The sequence below is a fragment of the Nycticebus coucang genome, chromosome 15, assembly GCF_027406575.1.
Source record: "Nycticebus coucang isolate mNycCou1 chromosome 15, mNycCou1.pri, whole genome shotgun sequence".
NCBI lineage: Eukaryota > Metazoa > Chordata > Mammalia > Primates > Lorisidae > Nycticebus > Nycticebus coucang.
The window spans coordinates 53,717,284-53,735,098 of record NC_069794.1 but is presented as its reverse complement, the minus strand read 5'-3'; the positions used below and the strand labels follow the sequence as shown (position 1 = coordinate 53,735,098).

General features: G+C 33.7%; 1 protein-coding gene across 3 annotated transcripts in view; it reads left to right on the top strand.

Moving 5' to 3' along the window:
- PCDH17 (protocadherin 17) overlaps positions 1 to 17,815 on the top strand; it is a 100,136-nt gene that overhangs the window by 36,474 nt on the left and 45,847 nt on the right. Inside the window, exons 2-4 of one of the 3 annotated variants that reach the window (XM_053563888.1) lie at positions 867 to 925; positions 1,059 to 1,231; positions 2,415 to 2,488. In XM_053563888.1, the coding sequence (XP_053419863.1) occupies positions 867 to 925; positions 1,059 to 1,231; positions 2,415 to 2,428 (246 nt within the window). In that variant the 3' untranslated portion in view covers positions 2,429 to 2,488. Of the gene's footprint in view, positions 1 to 866; positions 926 to 1,058; positions 1,232 to 2,414; positions 2,489 to 17,815 lie in introns of those variants that run through there. The other 2 variants (XM_053563887.1, XM_053563886.1) reach the window with 2 other exon arrangements.

The following is a 17,815-nucleotide window of genomic DNA, read 5'->3' as shown; positions in this document are numbered from 1 at the left end:
CTTTGTCATTGAGTCAGCTGCAAGAAGCAGCAATGTGTATGAATGTACAGTATAGGGAAATCTATGAAAGATCCAGTCTCTTTTTCCCAAAAGACTCTGTTCCATGATACAAGGAGAATTCAGTTCTCGTTGGCAGACCTCCATGTCAGTTTGGAAGCAGTAAAAACAACCACAAAATCAAGCCTGGTTTCTCACTGTCTTTACTCTCAATACTTTAAGTAACCATTTTGTTTCTTATTTGTATTTTGCTTTGCTTATAATAACTGGAAAGTAAGACCAATTTCTGTTGGATTGTTTGAAATAATTTCCATTGTGGGGAGGGAGCTGAGGCTGAATTACAGAGATGAGTTCAACCATATGTGATATGCTTGTATCAGTAACATATTTGAAGGAAAGGCTCTGTGTCTCCTTAGTTGAGGAGCAGATGACTTAAATTGATACTACATCAAGAAAGGCATATAATCCAAGAAGATGATGTAATTATGTTTAAAAACGAGTATTATTAAATAATTCACACTTTTAATCAGGAGAAATTGTGTCATTTTCCACTCGTCCCACAAATATTCAATCTTTATATCTGTATAATGAACAACACAGACAGTGTTATCCATAGTGGTACTAAAGGAGAATGCCAGTGTTGACAGGCTCATTGTTTACTTTAACAGGTAATTTGTGGACCGGAATCATTTAATTGTTCTGAGTACATAATTACATGTCAGCAATTTCCAATTTAATTAAAATGTACAAACCTGAAGATTAAGAGAATTTTTGAATTATTAATCATTTTTCCACTAGGAAATCTTGTTGCTCTGCAGGAGATTTGTCCAGTGTACAACTATACGTATTTTTTTCCTTCTCTTTCACAGACAGACAATTTTCCCGCAGAGCCCAATTACATGGGCAGCAGGCAGCAGTTTGTTCAAAGGTAAGGCCTATTAAATAACTTTCTCAGCTTCCCTATTTGCATTCATGTCAAAATTGCTTTGCAAGAGACTACACTTCAGATTCAAACTAGTAGAGACAACACTTTCTCTTCTTTTTCTTTATATGTATTTCAGTAGCTCCACGTTTAAGGACCCAGAAAGAGCCAGCCTGAGAGACAGTGGGCACGGGGACAGTGATCAGGCTGACAGTGACCAAGACACTAACAAAGGCTCCTGCTGTGACATGTCTGTTAGGGAGGCACTCAAGATGAAAACTACTTCAACTAAAAGCCAACCACTTGAACAAGGTGAGTGAAGTCTTCCAATGTTTGCAAAGTGTAAACTTGAGCAATCATTATAAACCTATTAGTACTAGAGTTGCAGTTTATCACGGTGGAATGGGTCATGGATAAGATATCAGTGAAATAGCAAATCCCAAGAATGCCCCAGACAAAAAGCAACTATTAAATATCACAGTCACAACTGGAAAAAGAAGGCCATGGGTACTGGTCTTTAAACTTAAAATAAGAACTTGACCAAAGTCACTTGATTATTTTTACTTTGTGGACATTTCCTAACTTTTCCTATTTTGAATTTCATAACAAAGGAAATATGGCTTGTATTGCATATTAGCTAGATAAGGTTATTACATCATATCATGCTAATTTACAGTAGTAAATTAGTAAATTCAACACTTTTTAAGTGAAATGAAAAGTTGATTGGACTTTTATAGCTCTTAGCAGTGTTGGTTTATTTTCAGTTTGGATTTTAGTTTCGAAATAGTTTACTGAGAAAGTCCAATAAAACTATATGGTATATATTAGTATTTCTGTACTGAATATAATTATACTGAATTTATTTTAAGATTGACTTCAAAAAAAGTCTTGTTTTCTAAGTAATATCTACTAGACTAGTGACTTTTTCAGGATCTTTTACCATGGCAACTTTATGTGTGGCAATGCTATATTGTTTTAAAATTATTTTTGAATAGAAATAATTTTAATACTTGTACAATATTCACATTTCCTGAAAATTTGGATACTTACTTTGTAGTGACTTAAATGGTCATGATAGGTTGTGGCTCTGTGATATTATAACCTATATAAATATTTGAGACATTTTAAATAACAGTGTTGTTGGGTCTTGATGTAAATACACTGCATGAGATAGCTACATCCATGTGTATAATAAATAAAGTGCTTGATAGATAACTCATTGCCTACTACTTATAAAGTTATTTAGAGTAAGTAAAGAGTTTTTCATATCTTAAGAAACTTTGTTAATAAAAAAACGCCATATAAAACAAATGAACAAATAGAAAAGAACAACCTGCTAATAATATCTCTTTAATTTCTTTTTATCCACTGAGCAATGTATTTGATGGGAATGTATTTGATGTATGTTCTCCTAGAGAAAAAAAGGAGTGTTAGTGTTCTTATTTATTATATGAAAATGCAACTTATACTGAAAATATTTTTTTTTTCAATTTAGGTATCAAACAGTAAAGTCTGAGGAAGATGGTTATCATTCTTAAAAGAATGCCAAATTGTCAGTTTAAGAGTAAGAATGCCAACAACAACAACAACAAAAAAAAAAAAAATAAGAAATGCCAATAGAAATGTCTCCTATAAAGTAAATAATTTGCACACGTCCCTGTTAGTAAATATGGAAAAATTATAAGGACTCTAAGAAGTTCTATTTAGGTAGTCTATTAATTATGTGTGAAAGACTGTCTTTCACTTTTAAAAAATGGTTTTTTAAGTTAGCTAAAATAATACCTCATTGATCTGTCTTATTTATAGAATAAATATCTATTAAACCCTCTGAATATATAAGCATAAGTTAGATTGCTCCGGAATATCAAAAATAAACTTGACTTAGAGACTGTCTTCAAATAACCATTTGTGACTGATAGAGATGGGAGATCTCTTTCTCTCTGCCTCAGCCCATCTCCTCTCCCATCCATCTCTGCCATCTGTCTCCCCTATCCATCACTGTCCATCATGTATGCCAAATCTTCATTTGTTGGTCTTTCTGTCAGTTTTTCAAGCACCTATGTATCTATGCTTATGTCTATCAGTCTACCTATATAAATTCAGGAGAAGGAACTAGAATTTATTGAGTTCTTATCACTGACTGTAAACCGTGCAAACTTTATTCCAACATTAGTGTATTTAACCTGAAAACTCTAGAAAGTTTTTTTTTAATCCTTCATAAAAGACTACTGAACTAATTTAAAATTTATTAACCTACACAGCCTATGTACACATGGCCAAAACTTTTGTCTTTTATACACAACTGTGTCTCCAAGTGGGAGAATTTGTTTAAATAACTATTTTGATTCATTACTATTACGATATCAAATATACGTAGAAAAGTTCATGTGCGGAAACCAAGGAGAAGCTCAAAAAAGCTCACATACATTGACTGAGATCATTCCTTAGTGATGGTGCTATTAACTCAATATTGCAGTTATACTTGACCTTGCTCACTGCTTAAAAAAATGCTATCCTCTTTAATTTTCATTTCATTTACAGCATAGGTAAGTACTGTTAATTTCATGCTTAATGGTATTAAGTAACTTTTTAAATATTCCTCGTTTGTAAGTATTGAAGGCAGTATTAGAAGTTAAGGGAAAAAAAAGCCTTCCAAGCTTGCCCTCTCACACAATACTAGACACATAATGAGCACTTCCTCAGAAAGTATTTTTAAATGTTGAAGAAGTAAGCAGCTATTGTCTCAGTCAATATATTCTGTTAAGTTATTTGAAAAGCATCATAAGAGGCAATCCTACAACCTGGTCAATACATGTATATAAAGAACAACTTTCTTTCCAAATGACAGATTATAAGAAGCATATCCAAATCGCATGTAGATTTGAAATGTTAAGCTCTAATTTTCATACCTTTAAAAACACCCTAAAAAACAAAAGTGAATTTCTTCTTAGGGCAGAAACTAAGAGCTAAAGAAAAAGGAAACCTGTGTATTATTTTTCTCTTACTAAAAATTTGTAGCAGTGCCTTACATAGAATTTAATTAAAAATCAGTATTGTTTCTAATCCTTATCTTAAACATTGTTATTGTTATTAAATTTTAAGTCTTTTTAATTTTGTGAAGGCAAGAAAAAAATGGAAACCTAATTAACACATGTATATGTAAAAATTAAAATTAAAAAAATCTAAAAAAAAGATGAACAGTATAGGAATTAGAAAGAGAGGGTCCCTTTAAAAAAAAATTAGTAGCATACTATATTTTACATTTTTGTATAACTTTATTCAGGTTTCTTTATTATTTAAATGATCTCATATTAGAAAGACATTTTATTTTTAAATTGCGGTATTTCTTTAATTTAGAAACAAAAATCAATTCCAAAAATAATCTTCACATCTTCAATAATACCTTATTGGCTGATAATGGTTTTCCTTTATAAATGATTTGGTTCTTAAGAACCAAATGATTTGGGACCTTTAAGTTATATTTTATTATCTCGAATGTTTTCCTCTTTTGTATAGTTAATTTGTTTTCAATTTAACTATTTGTTTTCAATTTAAATGATTTGGGACTTTTAAGATTTATTTTATTATATCAAATGTTTTCCTCTTTTGTATAGTTAATTTGTTTTCGATTTGTTCTGTTCCTAATATTTGTGTGTTTGTGCTACTAACAGTTTAATCACCCCAAATAGCTCTGGTAATGTATTGCCCATTATTTTAGCAAAGGTAATTGAAAGGATTCAGCATCTAATTGAAGGTATGATGCACTGTACTACATCATAAAGAAGATTAATTAAAGATTTTATGTTCAATCCTTTAATAGACCAAGGTATTTTAGTTTCTTTCAGTAGGAATTCAAAGAATGTACTTAGCTTCTTTCCATTTGATTGCATTTTTTGTGCCTTCCTTCTCTATTACTTTGATTTTCTATATACTCGATTACCAAATATTATAGGCAGATAGATAGATAGATAAAACAAATCCAAAGTTTAGAAAGCTAAATGATATAATAATAGCTTGTAGCTCAACAAAAGTGACAAAATATGTGAAAATCAAGTAAAATACATTGTTTCTTATTTTTGTTATAAGAAACCCTGATTTATGTTAAAAACTAATAAAAATATTTATGTAATTTCTGCAAAAAACAACCACAAACAGTTTTATAAAGAATAAAACTCTTTGAAGAGTTTTTGAAGCCAACTTACTTCTTATGCCTCAGAAAATTATTCACATATTATCTTCCTTTGGATTTCTAACCATTAGCCCTGTAAATTATTTTGATTGCTAGCAATAACTTTTACTTCATAAAAAGATATAATTATTTCTTAAAATTAAGTACTCTCTATGGATTCCTAAATAATAATAATAATGTGTATGGTCTTTTTTTTTTTTTTTGCAGTTTTTGGCCGGGGCTGGGTTTTGAACCCCACACCTCCGGCATATGGGGCTGGTGCCCTACTCCTTGAGCCACAGGCACCGCCCCATGTATATGGTCTTCATAAATCCTCACCAGCAATTTTCTTGAGCTTCTTATTGATAACCAAATGATAGTTGTCTGTTTTCCGAGGATAATCAGTCTTGTGATATCTTTGCTAGTGGAATAGAATTGTGCATTTCTATTCCGTCGACAGTCAGTGCCAGGGGTGGCAGTGGAAACAGCACCATGTATAACACTCCTATTGGGTGGCCAACTGTCATTCCTTTCCGCTGTGACTAGATTTAAGGACTTTTCTGCTTCCCAGGAGTTGCTCCATTCAAATTCTTTCTCATTTTCATTTTATTCAATGGCCTTGTAATCTCTAATTTTCTAGTCATTTCTACGACTTTCTTCCTCTTTCTACTGTTATAAAATCTGATTTTTTCAGTTGCATTACAAGTAAAAAAATTCACAGTGGGATCCCTGATTAAAATATAATTTTAAAATCCAGGGAAAATAGAGAATAATAAAAATATCAAATTCTGGGTTTGCATTAGTGAATTCCAGTTATAAAATGAAATTGCATTTTTAAGGATTGTCTTCCTTCTTCCTAGAGAACATTGTGGAAGATAATAGAAAGTAATGTCAGTATTTGAATTTTGCTTGTTAGCTTCATAATCAAAGCAGACTTAGGTCAGTTTAAGTGACTGCAATTCTGTTATATAATTTCAGAGTTTGGTGGAATTTCTGAATCCCACTCCCTCAATTCTCGATCCCTAATTCACTGTGTAATGACTACAATTTTATCAGATTTCTAATTATGTTTAGAAAGGAAATAGTTTAAGATGCTTCCCACAACTGTGGGAAGGAATTATTTTACTGTGAAGGAATTATTTAAGAAAACTGAAGTAGGGAAATAGGAGAATAGAAGTTAAGGCTCTTGCCCTCTGGGGTGAGTGTGGAACCACATTCAGATTTGAAGAGGAGGTGACTGAGCCAGAGGATTAAGGTGCTGAACACAAACTTGACCTACTTTACAATTCTCCCTAGAACTGAGCCTGAATAGGAAGTAGCAGGATAGGACAGCACTTTTCTATTCTCAAGTTCCTGTTCCGTGTTCTCTTCTGTGGTTGCTGCGGTTCTGACACTTCCAATCAAGGCAGTCTCTGTCCCCAAACCTTCCCATAATGGGCAACAGCAAAAACACTTCCACAGAAGTAAAAAGGAGAGGTGATGACTGTGTCCATCTTCCCAGGAGCCATCTGCCAATCATTGAGAATAATTTTTGAAAGAAATGCTGCTGTAAACTTTTCAATAGTTAATTTTGACTTAGGAAGGAAGTGTAAAATTACTGTCGTATTGGAGGGTGGAGAGAGAAAGGAACTGTTGAATATTTAATGCCAGAAAAAATCATTTACAGATTTTAAAGGCACTGTTGCTTTAGAATTTACATAGATGGCATTTAGTATTTGTAAAATTGTAGTATGTGCCAAGAATTCATGTTATTTTCAAGGCCTGTAAGTTTTTACTAGAATACATTTATCTAATGGCACATTATTGTCAATATTTCTGCCTTCCTGTGCTGTTTTTTATGACTTTTTAATCCTTTTTTTATAAATTATTTACCAAATTGTAAGCAGCTTCAATTTATTTTTGCTTATCAAACTTCACAACTGTCCATTAGTTCACCTACCTTTAAATGTTTCAATGACATCTCTTTTTCACAAATGCAAACATCTGTTTCTGGATTCCAGCAGCTGGTATCATAAAAATAGACAGGGATTTTATCATCCTCCATTTCTTTTTTTCTTATTCTAAAGCCTCCTGACAAATGTTGTATGATTTACTATAGGTTCAATGTCATTTTGAAAATCTCTTCCTTTAGTACGCACAACAACTTCTGCTAAAACATTTCACTTAGCGCATGCTGGAAGTCTTCCCCAAAGCCCCAAAAAGGTACCCACTCCTGACTGAGAATTATTCTTTCTGTCAAATATCCCAATACAACCAAGGGATTTTACTTTTTGTAGTTTTTTATTTTTTATAATGGCAATATTATTTTACTTTTGGTAAATAAAATCCTATATTACATGTATACTTTTCTGAAACAGAAAATTCAGACTAGCTCTCAGCTAATCAGTTAATTAAGAGCTATAAGAAAGTAATTTAGGGCGGCGCCCGTAGCTCAGTGAGTAGGGTGCCTGCCACATACACTGAAGCTGGCAGGTTCGAACCCGGCCTGGGCCAGCTATAACAACAATGACAAGTGCAACAAAAAATAATAGCTGGGCATTGTGAAGGGCACCTGTAGTCCCAGCTACTTGGGAGGCTGAGGCAAGAGAATCACTTAAGCCCAAGAATTTGAGGTTGCTGTGAGCTGTGACACTACAGCACTCTACCCAGGGTGACAGCTTTACACTCTGTCTCAAAATAAATAAAGAAAGAAAGAAGAAGAGGAAGAAGAAGAAAAGAAAAGAAAAAAAGAAAATAATTTAGTTAAATTAGTAGGTCTAAACTTATCGCAGAAATTTTTTATTACTTCACTTGACCACGTGTTCCAATATTGAAAGTTATCTGGTCTTTTAAAAGCCATTATTACAAAACACAGAGGTAACAAAAACTTTAAATTAAAACTCCTTCATTTTATAGGTAAGAGAACAGATTCCATAGCATCTTCAGTTAGGCCAGAAGAAATACTAGTCCCAGTTTTATAGTTTTCCAGCCTAGTGCTCTTTCCATTCTATGATACACAAAACAGAGACCTTAAAATCTCCTAACAGGCACATCAGATCTGGGGCAGCCAAATAAATACCATTAAATAAACCAAATAAATACCATTATTTCCTTATCTGAAGGAAATATGAAGACGCAAGTAGCTATGTTTGAGACCTTGATTCTTGATTTTTAGCATACAATTAATAAAAGTTCCAAAAGATCAACAAAATGGATCTATCATTACTGATTTAGTTACTGGCACTACTTTGTTATCATCAAACTCTAGGTCATATATGATTCAACCCACAACATATATGTTATAATAAAACACTAGGTCAAACACTAGGTCTTCAATCTATGCACAATAGCTACACTTCTTGTGACTGTTACTTTCTTATACTTTGCATATTATACTGGGGAATGGTACCTGCAGGAGAGCTTTTCATTCATTTATTCATTCACTTGTTCATTCTTTTCTTTTTTTAAAAACCACTGTGCCAAAGGGTAAAAGGACGAGCTAAGGCACAGACTGGGTCTTCAAAGAGTTCATATTGTAGTAAGAGAATATGACATAGAAACTGTGAGGTCAGTGCAGTGGGAGATAAGTCTGGAGTTACAAGAATGAAAACCCAGGCCAGATTTAGGGGATCAAAGAAAATTTCTGGAGAAGGTAACATCTGAGCAGACCCTTCTGTTCACTTGGCAAAGTGAAGTTGTAGAAGGGAAGATGACAGGAAGCTCTTAGAAGCACAGATGAAGTGGAGCAATGTATGTCAAGTTGCTGTTGGGTGCAGATAAGTAGCGATGTGTGAGACTAGGAACGGCAGATATGAGACTTGGGAGGTGGCGAGAAGCCCAGTGATGTGAGACCTGATAGAGAGCCATTGAGGGTGCGCAGGAGGTAACAGTGCAGACTTTCATTTTAAAGAGATGATTTTTCTGGCAATGCCTAGGAAGACAGGGAGACAATTAGGAAGCTTGGGAAATAGTCCAAACCTAGACAAAATGTGGCCCAGAATAGTGAAGAGGTAGCAGGAAAGAACAAAGTGAGAGAGTAAAACCTTGTTTTGATATATGCCTACTTTTAAAAGTCTAATGGACTTCTTAGTATTTTATTTGAAAGTGATTTGAGGATAACACATTTTAAAGTAAACAAACAAAAATTTTGATGATCAAATAAATGGATCACTTGAATTATTTAATGCTTTAATTTTTTATTGTTATCCATTTTCTACAGATGACCAATGCTTTTATGTACACTGGAATTGACTCAATAATGTGGAAATTTTGAAACTCTTTTTAGAGACACTAGAAAGAAAAGCAAAAAAAAATTTGGTTATCCAGATACCTGAGAAAGCCTTCAAAAACAGGGAGGTAGCATAAAACTTGATGTGGTATTGAATCCTAGGATTGTGAGTTTTGTAATTGAGTAGGCAATGGTTCAGTTTACTAAGATGGTAAATACAGGGAATTCACTGAAGTGACAATGTCTGGGCAATAGAAAGAAGAGCTTAGGTTTAGATTTGGTTAATTAGAAAAGTCTCAGGCAGCCATATGACGCAGCTGGTAATTACAGTTTGGCAATTAGAGAGGTCAGGAGGCATCAATTTGGGAGTCATTGGCATAGAATCATACTTAAATCAAAGTAAGTTGATGAGAAGGAGTACTGGGGGAAAAGAGAATAGGATGCAGGGAAGAATCCTATAGAATACAACATTTAGAAAGCAGGAAGAGGAAGAGTTCAATAATAGCTCAGTCTTCCAGGAAAAATACTCGGTATATTTTGCAGGCATTCAAAAATCTGAAGACCACTAGTTGAGCTATTTAACTGAAGCCTGCAAGTTTTTTGTATTTGATTTCCAGCCAAGTGTAATTGATAGTTAATTTAAATCAATATATCAACCAGATAACAGTATTTTTGTTTAAAACAAAATGATACCGAGCGGGTACTGTTTTAGTTCAAATAGTAGTAGTTTCAAATATGTGATCTGGCATCACTGACATAAGTGATGTCAATCTCAGAAGCTGACTTCTCAAACTCTATGAAAGAAGAAACATTTACTTGGAACACTATGTTTTGAAGTTCTAAATTTTTGTTTAATGTATATTATGCATATGAGACTATCTTAGATGGAGCACTGAATATCACTGAGTATTTGTTCATTAAATATTTACTACGTTTCTGGTATGGACCAGGCACTGTTCTGTGTATTGAGGATTAAGTAGTAAGTAAAACAAATATTCCTGCTCACGTGGAGGTAATATTCCAATAAAGATGTAATTCCCTAGCAAACTTTGTCAATAAAGTTATAGTCTATTAAGGGAAATCAGATGTATACTAATAATATAATAAAATATAGAAATAATGTGCTATTGTTGTATAAATAGCAAGGTCTGAAAAAATTAATTTGAATGGGTAAAATACTGGTAATTGCTCAATGAATAGTTCGTACAAGAGATAAACTCTGAACTAGGATTCAAGGGATGAACAGGATTCGTACTTTGAGAAACGGAAGAAACTCGTGACTATGAAAAATGCATATAATGCTTGACGGATTATGAATTCTTTGATTTATCTGGAGTAGAATGGATAGAAAGAAGTGTTTTCAGTTAAAAAAAAGAAAGCAATGGTCAGTAAGGAAGGGAAGGAGATGGGAAGCTATATTGTCTCGGAAGCCAAAGATAAGCAAGAAGAAAAAATGTTGGCTCTTTAGAGAAATCTAAGAAAATGGGGCTCAAGAACCACTTAGTCAGACAACTGGCAGGTCACTCTTCATCTCCATGAGAGAAGTTGTGATGAAAAGAGATTTCAAAAGGATATAACATGGCACAAAAAGACAAATTCTGCCCGAGCTCACTCCTATGTAGAAGCTAAAAAAGTTCTTCTCATACAAGTGGAGAGTTTAAGAGTGTTACTCAAAGGATACATAGATGGAAAAAGATGTTTTAGAAAGGAGAGTAAGTTCATTCAATCTTCTCTACAGCATGGTGACTTATTGTTTTCTTGAAAAAGTGCAAAGACAGTGGATGTTAAGTGTTTTCCCTAAAAACTAACAACTATGTGAGGTAATACTTTTTTTTGAGGCAGGGTCTCACTCTGTTGCCCAGGTAGAGTGCTGTGGTGTCAGCTAGCTCACAGCAACCTCAAACTGCTGGTGATAGTGATCCTCCTGAGTATCTGGGGCTACAGGCTTCTGCCACATTAGCCTAATTTTTCTATTTTTAGTAGAGACCTGGTCTCACTCTTGCTCAGGCTGGCTAGAATTCCTGAGCTCAAGCTATCCTCCTGCCTTGGACTCCCAGAACACTAGGATAATAGGCAAGAGCCACTGTAGTAATATAATTTTTAATTAGCAAAATTTAAATGTTTCACAGTGCAAATTATACTTCAAAACTTCATGCTGTGCATGATAAATACACTTTTTAAAAATGTATGTATATGGAAGTACTGTCAGGAATTGAAGACAGAAAGATCCCTGCTGCTTCAAGCCTGGCAAGTAATTCTGAAGAGAAAGAAGAGAATCACAGGTGGGTAGGGAGAGGGAAGACGGGGTTATGGATGGAAGTGCTTTGATTATTCAGAAACATGAATACTACTTTCCTGCAAATGATTGAAAGGATGGCATTAGAGACAGGATATTCCTTGAAGCATAATTGGGATACCAGTTTTAAAGTGAAGACAAACAGGAAAGAAATGAGAAATAAACCTAGAAAAGACAAACAAAGGTAAAGGAAAAGCAAAATAATGATTGGAAGCTCATAATAGCTGGCTCTAATCTTCTCCATAAAGTTCAGGGCAAAGTTCAGTAATCTCTTATTTCATGTAAGCATTTATATTATATAAATGACACTCAGATATTTGAAGAAGCAAGGGAGTTTAGGAAATTACATGAGATACAAATCTGTCAAAAAGAGCAGTGGCCATTTTTTTCTACTTGTAATTAGTAAAAAGCAAGACAGGAACATAAATCAAACAAGATGTAACACATTAAAATTATTTCCCTCTTTACTTTCCAATCTCCTAGCTCTCATGAATTTTTTGAAAGGTGATGTTATGATAAATAGGCCTATAGTGCTTAGAACCAGATGCTTTTCAAGAGGAAGAATTTTTCAGATTTTAGGAATGTGATACCTTACATATGTATATGTCATGTAGCATCCCCGCTGGGATCTGGCAGGACCCATAATCAAATGCATTAACATTTTGTAGCGAAAAATCTGAACATTCACACTAAATAGTATTAACAAATAATATAAACAGCTTGTGTCAGTTCAAGTCAGTTTTATCACCAAATGAGTAATAAAATAACTTCTAGATACAATTTTTTTTTATTTTTAAATTATGGATAAGAACTGTGTAGACTTATACTTAATTTGCATATTAGGGCTTTTCTTTTCTTAGACTCTTAACAATAAGTTATACTGATGATGATTCAAGTAGTAGTATAATTAGAAAAATATTATCTACCACTAAGAGAAATTAACACAGTAGCCTATGAAATCATAATAGAATTGTGCAGTTGGGATCTTATTTCATATTTAATACCGAAAAGATATTTTATTTTATTATGGGGTAATGCTGTATTAAATAGCTTATTACCCCATAATAGTTTTAATATGGTGCATATTTACTTTTGGAAGCTAAAAAGTAGGCTAGGCACATTTAAATGTTTAATAGCAGTATAGTATAATTTTAGATAGCCCTTACATGATTTGCAGACCAATAACTAATGTATCCCCACTCTGATGTTTATTTTTGAAACAAAATATATATTTCATAGAAATTGATTTGTCTGCCCTGGTTTATTTTCTTTGAGGTTTTGAAAATTCATATTGGAAAATGAAATTGTTTCATTTTGTTTTTGTTCTGAGCCATTTCCTTACTAATTTGAATTATTGTATTCATTATATAATATTCTTTATAGAGACATCTGACCTTTTATTCCTACAAGCTAATAGTAAATAATTTAAGGACAGATGTCAAAAAAACCTGAGAAAATGTTAATGAACACAGAATAACTTTGTGATGTACACATACTTCTATCCTGTTAGAAACAATAAGCAATAGGTGGTATCTTAAGTAAATATAAACCTTAGAACTTTTATTTCACTCATGGGATTATGTTGTGACTCTTGTTCAGGGGCAAATCTTATTACCATTAATTAGACATGGATAAATTAATTTAGTAAATACTACTTCAGCACTTATGTATATGACACTATTGTCTTTACCTTCAAGGTGTTTAGTCTGTGAGAATATTAATTCACTGTCTTAGCTGTAATTTTATTAGGTAAATACAAAACATAAATATAAATAAAATTAATTCTGCTAGAGAAATTAATAGGGAATAACCTCACAAATTACAATAGAACCTCTGTAAGTTGACCACCCAAGGGACTGTAACAAACTTGTCAACATACAGAGGTGATCAACATGAGACTCTAAGCCTACTATACTGATAATATGTGGTGCATGTCTGGTCTATGAAAATTAGGTCAACTTAAGGAGATAGTCACTGTATGTAGGTGGTCAAGTATGGAGATTCTACCATAGCTGAAATTTTAATAGGGTCTTAACAGTGGACTAGGACTATCAGACAAAAACTAAATTGAATCTTGGGTAAAGGGCTGAACTACAACTTGGACTGTACCTAACAAATGCAAACAATGTAATCTAATCAATTGTACACTTATATTAATGAGAAGGTTTTTTAAAAAAGTAAATTGAGTGTATAAATGTAGGATAATAGCGTGATCAAAGAATTAAAGAAGTGGCATGTCAAGCATTATCTAGGACTGGCAACTAAGTAGAAATATTTGTATTGGAATATGGAGTGTAGAGTTATAATGGAAATAAATTGGACTAAAAGGATTGGTTAGGGTCAGATTAGTAAGAACTTAGAATACCATACTAAAGAGTTTAAATCTGATTTTACAGCCAGTTAAAAACTTTTGAGTGTAGTTATCTAATCTGATTTCTTGTTTTAGAATGATCAGTTAATGATAGATGAGAGAATTGGAAAGGCAAAGAGTTCAATGATCAAACTGATGATTATTCATCAAGTTTCAAAAGGGCATGGATGTGTTTAATACTTCATAATTTGTGTATCTAAATCCATGTAATTTAATTGGTGTGCCCAAGAAATTTTTGGTTGAAATTATTCTCAGCAATAAACATAGCTCAGAAGAAAGATTATACAATATAAAATATCATCTATTTCTGTTTATGATGTTAATCACAGTTGATTTTCCCTTTCTTTTTTTTTTTCCCATATAAAAAGAGGTTTATTTAGATTTAGAATCATCTAGTGACTGGACAGACATTAATCAACTGGGGCTCCAGAGCCACAGCAGGGCTCTCCTGGCCTCCACCCGAAGTGGCCCGGCCCTTCGGTGCTGGTTGGTCTTTGTGCTTCAAAACATTTTCCAGCTGAAGGCTGTGACTGCCGTTTTCAGAAGACGTGCTCTGGCCTCAAGGGACTGGGGTGGGACGTCCTTTGTACAAAAAGTGTTGTCCTGGGAGCTTCCCAAAAGACACCTTTGGGCATTTCAGTGATTCTTGGCGAGGGCGACTCCTGTCTCTCTCGGCTTGAACGGTGGTACCACTGGACACTGTCACCAGCGGTCTACTGGACAGCAGCGGCCTCCGTGTCTGTGAACCTGGCCATGATGGTAAGAACCAAATGTTTACTAATCTAAGACTTGAAAGCAGACCACAGAAAACTGCAGTTAGGGACGCCCTACAAAAGTGAAAATATTTTCCAAAAATACTTTTTACAGCACTTTAAATAATTTACAAAAAGCTACAAAAATCAAATTTACCGTGACACATCTGTTAAATAAAAACATGGTTTCATGTCAGTGTATATAATACAGGGACGCATGTAACGGACAGCGCCGCACGCTGTACTCACGAACACCACCTACACGCGTTTGCAACAGAGCTAAAACTCTTACCTTAAATGTAATTACTAAGTAAAAGAGTATAAATATATAACAAACTGTGTGAAATTATTGAGTAAAATAACAAAGATCATCTAGTAGTAACAGGTAACTGAAAGAAAAAATATCACTGAACAACTATGTGTCAAACACTGTACCAAATACTTTTAAATAATTGTGAACACAACTTGATGCTATGGCTTTTATCATGTATAATAGATAAAAATCCTGGGCATTAAAGTAGTAACTTGCCCACACTGATTCCTTTAGCAGTACAGCAGTTGTCTGTATTATGTCATGCCTGTAATCTTTCCATTCTTTTTTCTTTTTGCTCATTTACCATCTTTAATAATAATGTGCAATGGAGAGTTTGCGGGACAAGTATACTAGTATTTCTAAATTGAAACTTTTGAAAGTAGAATTAAACTTGAATGTATAGATTTATAAAAGGTAAATAAGCACCACTGATAGTCATTTGTTTATTTGTGATTATTTTAGTATTATTTTGTCTTGCTTTGTTTAACATCTGTTTAACTCATATCATGGAGTTGTTTTTTTCTTTTGTTCTGGTGCTTATATAGACAACTTGCCTATACCCAGAATAATTTCTATTTTATTGCTACAGATTCTGCAGTTAACTCTGGCCAGTTTTTTTTTTTTTTTTTATTTTTGGGTATTCATTGAGGGTACAATAAGCCAGGTTACACTGATTGGATTTATTAGGTAAAGTCCCTCTTGCAATCATGTCTTGCCCCCAGAAGGTGCCCGATCTCGTCTGATCTCAGAAGCTAAGCAGGGTCAGGCCTGGTTAGTACTTGGATGGGAGAACTCTGGCCAGTTTTATTAAAAATGGACAGAATGTACAAAAGTTCTGTGTTAACACATTACTACCATTTAGAAAATAACTTAATTTCCATATACTCCAAAAACTCATCTTCATATACATGTAGAAGACTTAGCGTATTAATATAAAACCACTGGGGAAAACAAGATATGATGAGACAATTTTCATTTCTAATTGCTGTATTTATTACGTTCTAGCACTAGTGTTGTTTAGAGCTATTCAGAGATTTCTATGTTCTCAAAATAAATTTAATTGTACTTTATTGAGAATCTATAATGTGAAAGATATTTTAGTCCATCTGTATTCTAAAGATGTTTCATGGTTCTTAAGGTACTTGTTCCAAATTCTGCACAACTAAAATGAACAACTATGAAAACAAAACAAAACAAAAAAACTTAGTCAAGTTCCATTTACCTTATTTTTTTTCTCTCCTTCCCAAACTTGCCAGCATTTCATCTTCCATCTCGAGCTCTCTTAGAGAGCTTCCTAAAAGAGGAAGTATTACAGAATTCCTTCTTATAGTCCTAACATTTACTTAGTCTCTCCCCTCAGAAACAAAGAAACTTCTCTTTTGTCCATTCTGTTTCTCATGGTCTGTCATTAAGTCCTGTTGTTACCTGTCATTAAGTCATTAAGTTCTGTTGTTACCACCATCAGATTAGACTTGAAATGTCTTCAATTCACTTACCTTCAGAGGATTTCCCCACGTAGGCTCCCTCTCTTTCTCACAGCACTCTCTCAGCTCACCTGTTTCCTTTGTGGCCTCACTATTTAATCACCAACAATTTTCACAAAGATGATCTCCTTGAGACGTAAATTATATCATTTTACTCCACCAATTAAAACATATAATAAAATCCACTATGTGTCAAGCCCTGCACCAAGTACTTTTAGATAATTGTGGCTGCAGCTGATGATCTGGCTGTTACCATTTCAACTGAATGATACCATCTGATCTGAAAAAAATCTGAACTTTTAATTCTGGCCTACAAACCCTTTGTGTCAAACCTGCTAGCTCACTCTACACCAGAAACATAGTGCTGGAGGTCTTTTAGTTTCTTTTCTTTAAGAAAAGAGGCTTCCAGTGCTGAGACATTTTTTGCACCTGCAGCAGTCGGCATACTCCATGTGGGAAAAAGATACAGATATTTCCCTTACTCTCCATTAGATTCCCAATGTTCGGTTTAAAAGGAAAAAAAAAAAAGGATGTATCAAGCATTAAGACAGTGGGCTAAGACATTTGAAGACATTAGATAAATGTTAAAGGATCGGGTAGGTGACATAACACGTCAAGCTTAAGGCAGTTCTATTGTTTGTCAATAGCGGATAACAATATTTAAAGACTTCTTGAAGAACTAAATTATGTAAAAACTATTAAACAGAACTAAATTATATATAATTATTTACTTAAATTTTCTCAGTTAACATGCACAGTTTTCAACAGTTTCCTAAGATAGCCCCTGCCTTTCCCATTTTGACTAGAAGGAATACCCAATCCAAGGTAACTGAGATTACCTTGTGCCTGAACCAAATTTTTAGTATAAGGTACCTAATTCTAATTTTGTGAGTCTTCATTATTTCACAATAATAATAGCCATATAGGAAATAATGAATTTCTAACCAGTGAAAGGGGTAATTAAGATAGGAATGACACTTGGGTATGATTATACTTGGAGATTAAGGGCCTTAATATCTTAGTAGGAGTCAGAAGGGGCTGTCATATTTTTCAGTATTACGAATGTTGGGCAGTTGAATAGTATTGGATGGCAGATGCCATGTTCATAGAAGGCAAATGACGCAGTGGAAATGGGTGAAAAAGAAATGGAACAAAGCAAAAGGTGAGCACAAGCCATTTTGAAACTTGTGATTAGTTTACTTGAAATATGTGACTGCCTCTGCTCAGAATATGATGTGATATCAAAGAAAGATGGGAAAGTTTGGGTTAGCATTTGGTTGTTTATAACTAATATTGGACTATCAA